Here is a 14430-nt window from a genome sequence, read left to right as displayed (position 1 = left end):
TGTAGAGAGTTTTTATCATAAATGGGTGTTGAAGAAGTTTGTCAAAAGCTTTTTTGCATCTATTGAGATGATCACATGGTTTTTATTCTTCAATTGTCAGTGTGGTGTATCACACTGATTCATTTGTATATATTGACTTGTTGCATCCCTGGGATAAATCCCACTTGATCATGGTGTATGTTCTTTTAATGTGTTGTTGGATTTGGTTTGCTAGTATTTATTGAAGATTTTTGCATCTATATTTATCAGTGATATTGACCTGTAATGTCCTTTTTTTGTGGTATCTTTGGTTTTGGTATCAGGGTGATAGTAACCTCATAGAATGCATTTGGGGAGTGTTCTTTCCTCTTCAATTTTTTTGAATAGTTTCAGAAAGCTAGCTCTTAACTCTTCTCTAAATGTTTGATAGAAACATATAATCTCCCAAAACTGAACCAGGAAGAAATAGAAAATATACACAAATACCAAAATTGAAACTGGGATTAAAAACCTCCCAACAAAAAGTTCCAAAACCAGACAGTTTCACAGGCAAATTCTAAGAATTTATCCATTTATTCCAGAATGTCCATTTTGTTGGCATACAGTTGCTTGTAGTAGTATCTTACAATCCTTTTGTTGACTAAAGAAGATGCACAACTTGAGAGATGCAAGTTTTCTTTGGGGCAACAGGAAGACTGAAGCCTGGGAGGCAGCACCTCAAATAGTTCTGAGGAACTGTTCCAAAGATGCAGTGGGGGACCATCAATATATAAGGTTTTGGTGAAGGAGGAGTGGATACCATTAAGCACTCATTTTACAAAAGGTTTTCTGCTAGTCAGTCACGAGGATCTGATGTCATTATGAAGGGATTTAGTGCTTTTCTAGATATGAGGAGATGCAAGGATTCAGTTCAGTCACTCAGTTGTGTCCAACTCTGCAACCCCATGGACTGCAGCACACCAGGCTTTCCTGTCCATCACCAACTCCCAGAGCTTGGTCAAACTCATGTCCATTGAGTCAGTGATGCCATCCAGCCATCTCATCTTCTGTCATCCCGTTCTCCTCCCTCCTTCAATCTTTCCCAGCATCAGGGTCTTTTCCAGTGAGTCGGTTCTTTGCATCAGGTGGCTGAAGTATTGGAGTTTCCATTTCAGCATCAGTCCTTCCAATGAATGTTCAGGACTGATTTCCTTTAGGATGGAGTGGTTGGATCTCCTTGCAGTCCAGGAGACTCTCAAGAGTCTTCTTCAATACCACAGTTCAAAAATAACAGTGCAAGGATTGGGGTCATAAAATCTGTTCCTGAAAATATCCAACTATCCAAAGACCTGTCCCACCAGATTCCCTGGAGCACAGAGTGCCTCACTCCACCCTGAACTCCCTCAGTGGGTGTTGAAGGTCAACAGCTCAGCAGCACAGGGTTCAGTCTCCACAGAGGCAGATAGCAAATGCCCTTGTTTTCCAATCATTGGCAGTGCTCTTGGCAAGTGCCAATTTGTAGTTGACAGGGCCCCCTTGTGGTCATAAATTCAACCATATTTGGGGAGGCATTTCATGACCATCTTGTCCCATATTCCCAGAACAGTTCATTCCCAGTTCTGAAGAAGGTTTTTGCTGATAGTCCAGTAATAGCACATTGAGTGGCCTAAGTCTTAAGACTTACAGATCTCTGGACACCTGTCTTCTAGTTATGGTCCAGGAAAATATTCCCTCTCGTTGCATCTTCCCATATCTAGAGTTACACAATCATTAATTGTGTAATCATTAATAATCTAGAGTTATTACAATCATTGATCACATATCAAAGTATACATTCAATCAACTGCTTTAAGTCTAGTCGTCATTATTTTTGTTGGAGGCTCAGTCGTACACTCGGTAATACAAGACAATAATCTTATAAAACAGGCAAAATACAAATTAATAACATTAGTGGAATTGTAAATATTTCAGCCATGAGCCTCCCACACCAAACCAGTTTATTTTTTTTTTAAGATCATCAAGACCAGGGAAATGGTCACTTAAGGCAGAAATCTGATTTTTCATATGGTTCATCAAATGTGTTACATTAAAGGATTCATCAGGTATGAAAACACAACGTTCAGTTTGAATTGTGGCACAGGTGCCCCCTGAGGTGCCGAAAGGACGTCAAGGGACATGCAGTTTTGTAGCACTGCCTTTCTCATTATGCAGACCTCAGAGTTCAATAGGCTAATAGCCTGGTTACCATCATTTAAAGCTTGTTGAGTGAAAGTTGTTAAGGCTCACCTCGATATGGCCAATTACATCCTCCAATTTCATTGAAGGCACACACACACATTAAAAAAAAAAAAAAGCTGCTAAATGGTCATATCAGTAGAATACAAATCTTTTGATCCATTAGACTCATATCAATGGTAGATTGGTTGAGATTACCTCTAATTTGTTAATGTGTATAACCTTAAGTTCATGGCTACACCTTCTAATCCATCTCTGTAGATACCAAGGCCATAAATTAGTACCACAAATCCACTGAGTTCCATACCAATCACTGTCTCTAAGGGTAATAACAGGCATGGTTCATAAAATATGCAGCCTGTGTGTGTTAGTCACTCAGTCGTGCCAACTCCTTGTGACCCCATGGATTGTAGCCCACCAGGCTCCTCTGTCCATGGAGTGGGTAGCCATTTCCTTCTCCAGGGGATCTTCTTGACCCAGGGATTGAACCCAGGTCTCCTGCCTTGCAGGCAGACTCTTTACTGTCTGAACCACCCCACAAATCCTCTTTCTAAGGGTAATAATAGGCATAGTTCATAAAGTACCCAGCCTAGTTTTGTAATATTACTAGGTTGATCATTCTTTGTATGATTTAATTGTTCCCAACATAGAGGAGCTTTTAAACTTAAATGATGATAGCTTGGTGTCAACCATATAGATCCATCCCATAATTATGGGAGTTTTCCTTTTACTAGACAAGAAGTTACAGTGTTTTGGTTGAGACTTAGCTTATCGCTCTGATTGAGTTTGAATGACCCTAAGAGAAAACTTAAATAAATGGCCAAGGTCAGAGCAGGTATTATTAATTGGCCTGGTGAGAGGATCTCATCTAGTAATATGAATAGACAGAAAAAGCCTGAACACTCTTCTAAAATAAATTTCCTAGTGGGTATCCAATCAGAACCCTGGAGGGGAGAAATCTACCAAGGCAACCCAGAAATACTAGACACAAGTAACTGGCCACAACCCAACAATTGGATTGAGTTGTAAACTAGCATAGAATCGTGTCCATGATAGAAAACATTTTGATGGATATGCCAAGATCCAAGAAATTTAAAAAAAAAAAAAACAAAACATTATAAATGATCATACAAATCAGGTCTAGCATCTTGGGCAAGCTGTCTACTTCTGATGTCGTTTTCTTCTCATCCCAGTATAGTGCAGTTTCCTCTGAGCATCATTTTAAGGTGAGTTTGAGGTCAGCAGGCCTCTCTATAGACCAGTCCAGTGTAGGGGCCTTTGGAAGTAGGAGTTAATCCAAGAGTCAGTTTCCCTTCAGTTTCACTGTGCATGAGACAGTTAAGAGAGTACCTGATAAAAAGATTTTTCCATCCATATTAGAGATAGTTTCTTAAATTATGTCTTTTTCCAGTCTTGGTTGCAGTTCATGAGGCATCTGATTATCATCCAGATAGATTACTGGGCTAAGCTTCAGAAATAAACTTAGAATGTTCTTTAATAATTCAATTAAATTTTACATTAAAATACCCTAACAGAAAAGAACTATTCAATAAATGAGTCTTAGTAGATACAGACCTCCATTAACAAACTGGGATTTAACATTCATTGAAATATCTTTTTCTCCCTAAAATCATTTTCATTTTTACCAAATATAACCAATAGACCTGTTTGTGAAATCAGTTTGGTCTCAATAAATTTGGCCTGATTATTTATATAATCATAATTGATCATAGACTTTTTGCTGAAACTTTCATAGAGTCTCACACTGAACTTTTAAAATAAAACCTTTCAGGGCTAGGAAAGTCACACCAAAGGCTTATCACAGATTTTGCCTAACAGTGAAGTTCACCCTTTCTCAAGGTCTCCAGAATTCCTTGAGATTTCTGTACCTGTTTGTGAGATAACCTTCCTGACTGATCTGATAAAGTTATTGGAAACTCTTGGTTTACAATCCCTGGACGGGCCAGATAGAAAAAAATAAATGTTTCAATTTGTTTATAAAGTATAGTTTTTTGAAAGAAAGTGAAAGTGAAGTCACTCAGTCGTGTCCGACTCTTTGAGACCCCATGGACTGTAGCCTACCAGGCTCCTCTGTCCATGGGATTTTCCAAGCAATAGTACTGGAGTGGATTGCCATTTCCTTCTCCAGGGGATCTTCCCGACCCAGGGATCGAACCCAGGTCTCCCACATTGTAGACAGACACTTTACTGTCTGAGCCACCGGGGAAGTTTTTTGAAAGTACTGCCATAATAGTCTGAGGGGAAGGTTTTTCTTACACCTGGAAAACATAGACTCAAACCAGTAATTTTTATGATAGAAACCATAAAAGTTATAAACATATTTGCCAGTTCATTCAGTCCTTTTGTTAACCTCTGTGAAGTTATCAGTTTTCCATTAGAATCCTTTCATTTCTTACCCAGTTCAGAAACTTGTATTTATCTAAAAGTCCTTTCTAGAAGCTTCTTGAAGATACTATGATACTAACTAGAATTATGACTGACAACATTTTACCCAAACATATCGGAATTTTAAGAACTCCATATAGTTTCTAGGATATCTATATTAGTAACATTTACCATACAATATAAGCCAAGATTTATTACTCACTTGACAGTGTGTGTTGTGTGCTTAGTCACTCAGTCATGTCCGAATTTTTGCAACCCCATGAACTGTATGTAGCCTGCCAAGCTCCTCTGTCCATGGGGATTCTCCAGGCAAGAATACAGGAGTGGGTAACCTTTCCCTTCTCCAGGGCATCTTCCCAACCCAGGGATTGAACCCAGGTCAACTGCATTGTAGGCAGATTCTTTAAGGACTGACTTGACAACACTTCCCATGTAATTCTGCATACAAAATGAACCTAATTAGTGTCATATCTCTTCAAGGATGTTTCAGGGGCCCCCTGAAGCATCCCAAAGGTAGCTAGAAGTCAAAAGTGCTATATTAGAATGATTTAGGAAGTTTTGTCAACAAATGTCAAAAAGGTTTAGAACACTCAGTCAGATAGGATTAAAGGTCATTGTGAAACAATAGCTATTCACTTAGTCAAAGTTAACAATAAAGGATTTCAGAGGCAGTTCAACATCTGAAGAAAGCATGTGCCCTTAACAGAGAGAAAAACCAAATTCAAGTTTTTGTACCAGCTTGCATTTAAATTCATTTAAAGGTAAACTTAATTAAATTAATTTTAAACTTAGTCCTAGTAGTAGTAGTGAAAGTCACTCAGTCGTATCCGACTCTTGCGACTCCATGGACTGTAACCTGCCAGGCTCCTCTGTCAGTGGGATTCTCCAGGCAAGAATACTGGAGTGGGTTGCTATTTCCTTCTCCAGGGGATCTTCCTGACCCAGGAATCGAACCCAGGTCTCCTGAATTGCAGGCAGGTTCTTTACTGACTGAGGTGTGCTGCTAACCATGCACAAAACTCTTTTCTCAGGGTCCACTTTCCACAAACCTTATCACTTTCTGTATCGGTTACTCTGTTCTCCCATTCTGAAACAGCCACCTGTAAATCAGACCTACTTCCTTTTCCCTCAAAAAATGCAATTCCATTCCTCATACCTTCTTTACTGAAAACTACACATCCTACTTTCCTTAAGCAAACAAGAACTGACCCTTATATTAGCATTCTATAGATTGGTAAGAATAAATACCAGTGACAATTTCTAAAAACATTTGATTTCTTACAGAGAACATCTTAGGATGACACAAAACATTATTCATTAAGAGTCCCAAATCTCCTTAGTTTCTCTGTAAAAGAAAATTAATGTTCAGTAATAAATATTTTAAAATCTTATTTTATTTGGAAATGATCTAGCTATTCAATAGACTTCCAACACTTAGTTTAGCACAACCCTTACAAATTCAAGTTACCTTAATCTGGAGAAACTATTTTAGACAGACATTACTAAAGTGTAATTATTCTTAATAGAGTTTGTCTAAAAGCTCATATATCATTTACATTATTTTCTGAAGTTTCCTCACTCAAGGTACTTTTCCTTGCTGACAAACTTGTAACAGATATAATAATATTTAACGTATTAAACCTAGGCACAATGAAAATATGCTTCATGTTAATGACTCTTAGAAATGTCTATATTAGGTCAACAAACAAACAATAATACCAGGTATTTAATACTGAATATTTCCCAATTCACATGAACCTGAAATTCATTTAGGTTTAATTTCTCTTATATTTAGAATTGTTTGATTTGTAAGTGCTTACTTTTCTTTAGGCCAATTAGAGCTTATTTACAAACCAATCTCAGCAATCTTATCCAAAAACAAAGACACACACTGAGACCATAAGCAGACATATGTCCAAATAGACACAAAAGAGATCTCAGCTTTGTTTTCCAAACTTAGTTATAAATCAGATATCACAATACAAAACTCACTACTTGTTAACAACAGTTGGAATAAGAAGATTTTTTAAAGGCTTTGATCCCTTTTCTCTTTTGGTTTCAAGAATTAGAGATTGTTTAGATAAGATAAGGGCTTCCCTGGTGGCTCAGATGGTAAAGAATCTGCCTGCAATGTGGGATCCCTGGTCCAGAAGGTCCTCTGGAGGAGGAAATGGCAACCCACTCCAGTATTCTTGCCTGGAGAATTCTATGGACAGAGGAGCCTGGCAGGCAAAGAATCGGACACCACTGAACAACTAACATGACTGCACTAGATAAATGATCCAGAGACCTCTGGTCTCAATGCATAAGAAGAGTTCATTCCTTAGGGCAAGAATTCTTAAAGAGATTTTTTTTTTTTTCTTCAAACTTTCTCTGAAGTCTTCAATACACTGTTAAAAATCATATTTTTCCATGGTCATAGTTTTATAGCCAAGATTCAGATAGATAGTGCTCAAATTGACCCTGATAACAAGGGCCAAAAACAAGATTAGCCTCAGCTGGGAGTGTCCCTATGGGGAAGTAGGGGGTCTTAATTTGATCAGACCCAGGCTGTTGATTATAGGAGAAAGTCCTGGACATAAGGGAACTTCGATCCATTTTCCTATCCTGTGTCAATAAAGATCTAATATTTTTAGGCCATTTTCCTTGTCCTTGGATCGTAGCTGTAGGTTGACAAGTCATTTAAAACATTTCTTCCAAGGGGTACCCAGGTGGAGTGTAGAACCTTAGAAGAAGGTCTTCCCATATTAGCTTGAGCAGTTTGTACCAGATGTCTGTGTGTTCAAACCAAACCAACAAAACCAAACCAGCACCTTACCAGCTGGGAGTCACACTCTAAATAAAGCAGAAGGCAAAGTGATGCCCAGAAATCAGAAATCAAGTGGCATAAATGTCAAATGTGACTTCCCAGTCCCACTAGACCTGCAACTTGGCAGAGTCAGTGCTTGCTAAGTCACTTCAGTCGTGTCTGACTCTGTGCGACCCCATAGACGGCAGCCCACCAGGCTCCCCCGTCCCTGGGATTCTCCAGACAAGAACACTGGAGTGGGTTGCCATTTCCTTCTCCAATGCATGAAAGTGAAAAGAGAAAGTGAAGTCGCTCAGTCGTGTCCGACTCTTCCCGACCCCATGGACTGCAGCCTACCAGGCTCCTCCGCCCATGGGATTTTCCAGGCAAGAGTACTGGAGTGGGGTGCCATTACCTTCTCCGGCGTCAGTGCTAGCAGCCATTTTTTAGCTCTGATATAACTTCAAGCAATTTCTTGTTTGTTTCCTACAAAGAAGTTACTGTATTGTTTCCTCTTTTAGAAACTTCTAGATAACCAATAAAAGCAAGCATGGCTGGCCTTTTCTAATCATGCATGAAAAATATCAATTTTGGAATATCAAAAGAGCCCCATTTTGGCCATTTTAGGTTGAGATCTCTTTTAGTATAATTTCTCCAACTAAGTAGGTACTTGCAAGTATGAGTTCTGCACGCACTGTGCATGAATCTGGCTGGAGTGTAAGTCAGAGGTGGGCTTTCTGATGCCCCTGTTTTCTGTTTTTGAGACATTTTGTTTCCCATATTAAGTTGAGTTTGTCAGGGATAAAAATCACTAGTGAAATTGTGTAGTGGGCCTGTGTGCTGCTTGTGAGCTAAACTCCTTCAGGAGTCACCCCAGAGTCATTTCAGCCCGTCTTACGTGGCTCAGATTCTGCCTCTGGCAATCTAAGACCACCATGGCTTCTCAGGTCGCTGAATGGCCAGTTCTTATCTGTGACCCTGGGGTGAGCAAGTATTTTAATTAATGAGTGGATTTCCCTGTGGGACCACTGCATGGGAGGAGGACTAGGCAGCCAGCACTCCGGTAAATTTCTCAGTCACCTGAGAACACCGAAACCTGCCGGGAGGAGTATTATCACTTTTCTTCAGAGCAAAGCTCTCATGTATTCTCCTCGCTTTTATCCTGACAAATTCTATAAAGGCAGTTGATTTGAGGAAAAGTGTCAGATCCGCCTCTTACCTAACCACTCAACAAAACCACTCAGTCCCATACAACGGAGCGACCTCGGCATCTTTCAGCCAAGACCCAGGTACTCCTTGATCTTTTTCAATCCAGCCCCCACCGCCAGTACCTTTCCACCGGGTGGGTAATTCCCCTGGCATCTTTCAGCGGGAGCCCCACCCAGTACCTTTCCACTGGGTGGAAATTTCTCGTGGTCTTCCAACCGAGCCCAACTCAGTGTCTAGCTCTTGGGTGGCTATGCCCTGAATGTTTCACCCACCCCCAGTATCTTTCCAACTGGGAGGGGGCAGCTTACCTGCTCCACCACCAAATAAAACTCAGAATCTCAACCAATACAGGAGATTCAAGAACCAGAAGAGACTTACCCAAGTTCATCTGCATTCCCTGAGGAGGTAGATGGGCTCAGGGTGCGGCAGCTGGTACCAAAGTTCCAGTTCTTCACGGGGTTCAGACGAAGGAAGGAATTCCACTCTGGGTCACTTTAGCGGTTGTCATACTGTCGACTAAAAATATGACAACTTGAGAGTTACGAGTTAAGTTTTTTGGGGGGCAAAATGAGGACTGCAGCCTGGGAAGCAGCACCTCAGAGATTTCTGAGAGACTGCTCCAAAGACACAGTGAGGGAAGGTCATCGTTAAGGTTTTGGTGAAGGGGGATTTCAGTACCATTAAGCACTCATTTTACAAAAGGTTTTCTGCTAGTCGGGAGGATCTGATGTCATCATGAAGGGACTTCGTGCTTTTCTAGATATGAGGAGGTACCAGGATTGGGGTCATAAAATCTGTTCCTGAAAATATCCAACAATCCAAAGACCTGTGCCACCAGATTCCCTGGAGCACAGAGTGCCTCTCTCCACCTTGAACTCCCTCAGCGGGTGTTGAAGGTCAACAGCTCAGCAGCACAGGGTTCAGTCTCTGCAGAGGCCGATGGCAAATGCCCTTGCTGTTCAGTCATTGGCGATGCTCTTGGCCAGTGCCAATTTGCAGTTGACATTTTGTATTACGGTGGTGTCCATTGTAACTTTTCCTTTTCAATTTCCAAGTGCTCACAGCACAAGTAAGCACATGGGAAAACCTCAGTTATTCACGCCACGTACCACTACTCCATGCTCTACCAACCAGCTGCTAATTTTGTTTTGTTTCTTTCTGAAGCAAGCACATCTCAAAGTTTACTATTATAAAAGCCTTCTGGGAGAAAAATAGACATACAAAGTTCAAAGATCTTTGAAACAAAAGAAAGAAGAACAAAGTCATGCAATGCCCTGTATCAGGACACTATAGGTCACAGTGATCTCAAGAGTATTGTATGGATCTAGGAATTAATACAGAAGGCAAAAAAAAAAAAAAAGTATTTTAAAAATAGCATTGATTGGAGTTATCTCTTGATACTGGGTTGATTTTGTTCTCTAGGGGAGAAATGAACAAATGACACTGTGATAGAGACCATTATGTGCACCAGATATCCACGTGCTCCTCTCCATTTCCCAACATCCTTTGCAATTTGGCTGAGGTCATATAATTAGTTAAGGTCAATGCAATGTATCCAGAAATGATTTAAGCTGCTTCCATACCTTGGGTTTTTTTAAAAACACCCTGTATAATCTCACGGCTCTTTCCTGTTGCCCATTGTGAATGTGAATGCTGCATTTTTCAGATGCTAGCTAAAATTTGCAACAGCCTAGATCTCTGAATCACTCTTTAGAAGAGACCACCTTCAGCAAGCTGCCTGACCAACAGCCTGTGCCAGAAGCAAAAAATAAATACCTGTTGCATTAAAAAAAAAAAAGATCTTTTTAAAACACATAAAAATGATAAATCTATGTATTCCTGCTTCAGAAAACTAATTTTCAACTTATTTAACTCTTTAAATATTCCTTGCCTGTGTTGCATGCAGGTTGCTTCAGTCATGTCTGACTCTTTTCAACCCTATGGACTGTAGCCCTCTAGGTTCCTTTGCAACTGTACGGACTGTAACCTAGGTTCCTCTGTCCATGGAATTCTGCAGGCAAGAATACTGGAGTGGGTTGCTGAGCCCTCCTCCAGGGGATCTTCCCCACCCAGGGACCAAACCTGCGTCTCTGACTTCTGCACTGGCAGGCGGGTTCTTTACCACTAGCATCACCTGGGAAGCTCATGCATCGCCCATTCAGTTTTAAAATGATCATTAAGAAAGCAGCAGCAGTGTGTTTTAAAAAACATGGTTATCAGACCTCACATGTGGCGGGGGGAAATCCAAACAAGAAAATAATAAAAATAACTCCCAAGAAAAGGAAGGCCAAATGATTAATAGTCTGTTCTTCTTTACTAGGTTTTCCAGGGCAATTTTGACAATGATACTCATAGAAAAAACGTCATTGATCCTCCCATCTATGCACGGCACATAAGGATCCTTCCTTGGTCCTGGTACGGGAGGATCACACTGAGATCGGAGCTGTTGGGCTGCACAGAGGAAGAGTGAAGACACGTCACAGGCCTCCTCTCTATTTTCCTGAAGTATCTCCATGGAATGAACTCTGCAAAATCTATAGGAAACTGAACAGGATTTTTCATGAAAAGTGCTCAAATTATGGTAGGCCACTAACTGTCTTCTTAAGGAGGTCTAAGCCTGCCTTTTCAATGGTTTAATTTGATTTTTATCATTTAAATTCCTTAAGCAACATCACATTAACTGTGAATTCGTTTTTTCATTGTTTTCTTATTTATACTGGTTGAAATGCATTAGGCAAAGAAAGTAGCACTCTTGATAGCAAGGGTAAAACAATCTTATAGTTATCAAATAAAAGCAAGAGTTGTCAGAGCTTTCATGATCAATACTGAACTTATAAAAAGAATACTGCAATGTTAGCAATAAGTTTTGTCCTTCTGTAATGAGTCTATATTATCCTAAGTATTTCCCGGTGCCTACCAAACACTGTCAGTGTTTGTAATCGAATTTTGAAGATGAATCTGTAACATGCAGTACTAATTGATATTATAATTTTCATTTGACTTTTATTTCTAATCAGAGATTATATGATCTTACTTTCTGTGCTATTCTATATTCTATATATTATATACTGCCTGAATAAGTTCATATTTTTCCCAGTTGATTTTTGTCCTATTTTTTGCCTAAAAAAGTATGCTTGTGTATATATATATATATATGTGCCCATATACACACACACACGTATACATGTGAAACAGGATTGAGTATCAGTAGATTAAATCTGCAATTCTTTTGTTTTTGAAGGAAGCTATAACTATGTAATCTTCAAATACTTCCTTAATTAAAGACCCCAGTACTATCATCTTGCAAAACAAACAGCAAAATCCCATTATGTTTCTTTAAAGCAAAATTTAAATCTTTGTTTTGATGGTATTTACGAATAGTCTTATCTTCACTTTAAAATAATAGAATAATTATTTGTCTATTTTAAAAAAATTTTAGCAAATATTGACATAGTACTGCATAACTTGGCCAAGCATACTCGTCATTTCTTTGTTCATTTCTGCATTTCCTGTGAAACTAGAATTTTATTGAGGTTTGAAACTGGTGATGGTTTCTCAGGAAAGCACAATGTGTAGATATTTGTGAGGAGAAAAGTACTTACTAATGGCAAAGTAGTCAACCATTTTCAAGGTAAAAATTGATTTCTATTTATTTTGCTTCAAAGGTCCTGAAAAAATAAGCAATTATCATAACGATTTGTTATTGATAATGGAGGTTTCATTGACATTCTCACAAATTAAAGTTCTCACTGCCTCCATGAAAGTCCTCAACATCTAATTTATAAGCTTTACCAGTGTTTGTTTTATTAAGGCTTAGACATGGAATTATTGGAGTTTTAAATTAAGGGTTCTGGAAAAGAAAGTATGGTATGTGTACAAAGCTTTGAGGTCCTGTGCAACACTAAGTTGTTTTTTTTTTTTTTCGTTATTATTTGTGCTGCATTACAAAACCCACTAGACTGTTACTGTCTTGTCTGTCTATGTGTTAACAGCAATTTCTTGATGATGTATATATAGAGTGGTCTTCAATCATAGTGATGATTTATAAAGAGAAAGTCAATCATAATGGCATTTTTAATAAAAGCAAAATTAGGACTGGCTGGCCACATATTTGTCCTATGCCTACATGCTTTCTACTTCAGACTCTTATTGTAAAATTGTTAATTTGAAGCATCTGAAATGGTGATCAGTTTTTAGCATATTAAAGAAAAAGCGCTGCCATGTCATCAATAACATCTTCTTAGGATAGCTTTAAATTAGGAATGTAACTATATTTAGTTTACTAAATTGTAAGATCATATCACAAATAAATACTTTGGGTCAAAGGTATATACACATTTACTCTGTAGCCAATGGCCCTTATGTCTTTAAAGATTTACTGTCCCGCCGAACTCTCCCTTGTAGGTTATGCACAATTCTTGATTCTCTACAGAGTGTATTTTTAAAGTTATGAGTAATTTTTTGCAATGATTTACTTTCTCAGAATTATTCATTGCTTCTTATGATGTTTTATTTTATTGGTAGTTTTTTCCAAAAAAAATATTTTCAAAGAGTTTGCTAAAAGGTTGCTACCTTTTATTAGAAATACATAGAAATGGCTTTTGTGCATTTTCTCTCTTCTGTATATGCTTTTCACCAACATGGAATATCTCTTTAACCCACAATGCCCCAGATTAATGACAATAAAGAGATTCCCTGTAGAAATGTATTGTGAGGTAGTATATAGCTTTTGTGTAATTTCTATCAATGACATTAAAGTGAAGCAGATTTATTCTGTTTAAATTCACAGTAAAACAAGTAAAACCTCATAAGCACAAGGCACAGAAGATCACCTAGCCTTCACCATAAGTAACTCTAACATGCTAATTTTATAATCTATTAAATTATAATTTTAAACATTTCCAGTATATCTGTCTTATTAAAAGCATTTATCATAATCACTAATTCTAGTTTTAGGGTTGACTTTCTCTTTCTGAATGGCTTCATAAAGGTTTATGTGAATTTTGAAGACTTAAGGTACTAATGATTGTATCTTTACTAATCAACAAAATATGAAATATAATATTCATTGCTGGCATCCGATGTGTCAGTAAGTACAGAAATAAGTAAGATACACATAACCTTTGCAAACTTTCAAGCTGTGTAATATTCCAATGTTGGGTTTTTTCTTTGTAATATATACTTAAATCATGTAGGATGTTGTAAAATTAGTATGACCTTGTCTAGTCTTCAAAGTTAAAATAAACTTTTGAAAATCTGGGATACTATTGAAGCAGTTGTAATCAAACACATTTGTAAGAACACACAAATTGTCTGAATGTGAATATGCACTACTCTTAACTACATGCTGGTTTACTTTCTCTTTGTACAGGAAAATTAAAGAAGTACAGAAAAAGGAAATCAAAATAGCCTTCAAATGTACATTGATATCTGCCAAATTGGCCTTTCCAAAATTATTAAAATTTGTGCATTTCTCCTGCTTTTAGCTGTGGAAATTTTATTGGAATACTAATAACCCAAAGTCATTTTTTTTTGCCTCATGCATAACTAAAGTCTTGTGCTCCAGGATTGATCTGTCCACTGGTAAGCAGATGCTATTGCTGGTATTTCTATTGGTTTTAAGTACATGATTCTCAGGCATATAATGAAGAGATCTAGTCAATAGAAAGCTATCATACAAATGCTATTAATATATCTATCTGTGTAACTCTAGCTTCCGCTTAAAGAAAATCATAACACTTGGATTCTTCATAAACCCCGTTTCACCTTCTCTGAAAGTCACTGGTAAATAGTCTGAGAACTTCCTACTTTTTAGATATTTTAAGATTCAAAAA

At 38.2% G+C, this 14430-nt stretch overlaps 1 protein-coding gene across 2 annotated transcripts in view; it reads left to right on the top strand.

Annotated features, from left to right (window-relative positions):
* EDIL3 (EGF like repeats and discoidin domains 3) overlaps window positions 1–14081 on the top strand; it is a 480622-nt gene extending 466541 nt beyond the window's left edge. For both annotated transcript variants that reach the window (XM_005209726.5, XM_002689374.7), the window contains one exon: window positions 10917–14081. In XM_005209726.5, the coding sequence (XP_005209783.1) occupies window positions 10917–11066 (150 nt within the window). In that variant the 3' untranslated portion in view covers window positions 11067–14081. The remainder of the gene's footprint in view (window positions 1–10916) is intronic.
* Window positions 14082–14430: the final 349 nt, after the last annotated feature.

The sequence above is a fragment of the Bos taurus genome, chromosome 7 (genome assembly GCF_002263795.3).
Source record: "Bos taurus isolate L1 Dominette 01449 registration number 42190680 breed Hereford chromosome 7, ARS-UCD2.0, whole genome shotgun sequence".
Lineage (NCBI taxonomy): Eukaryota > Metazoa > Chordata > Mammalia > Artiodactyla > Bovidae > Bos > Bos taurus.
Note: the sequence above shows the minus strand (reverse complement) of the source record. Positions and strands in the feature narration are given on the sequence as shown.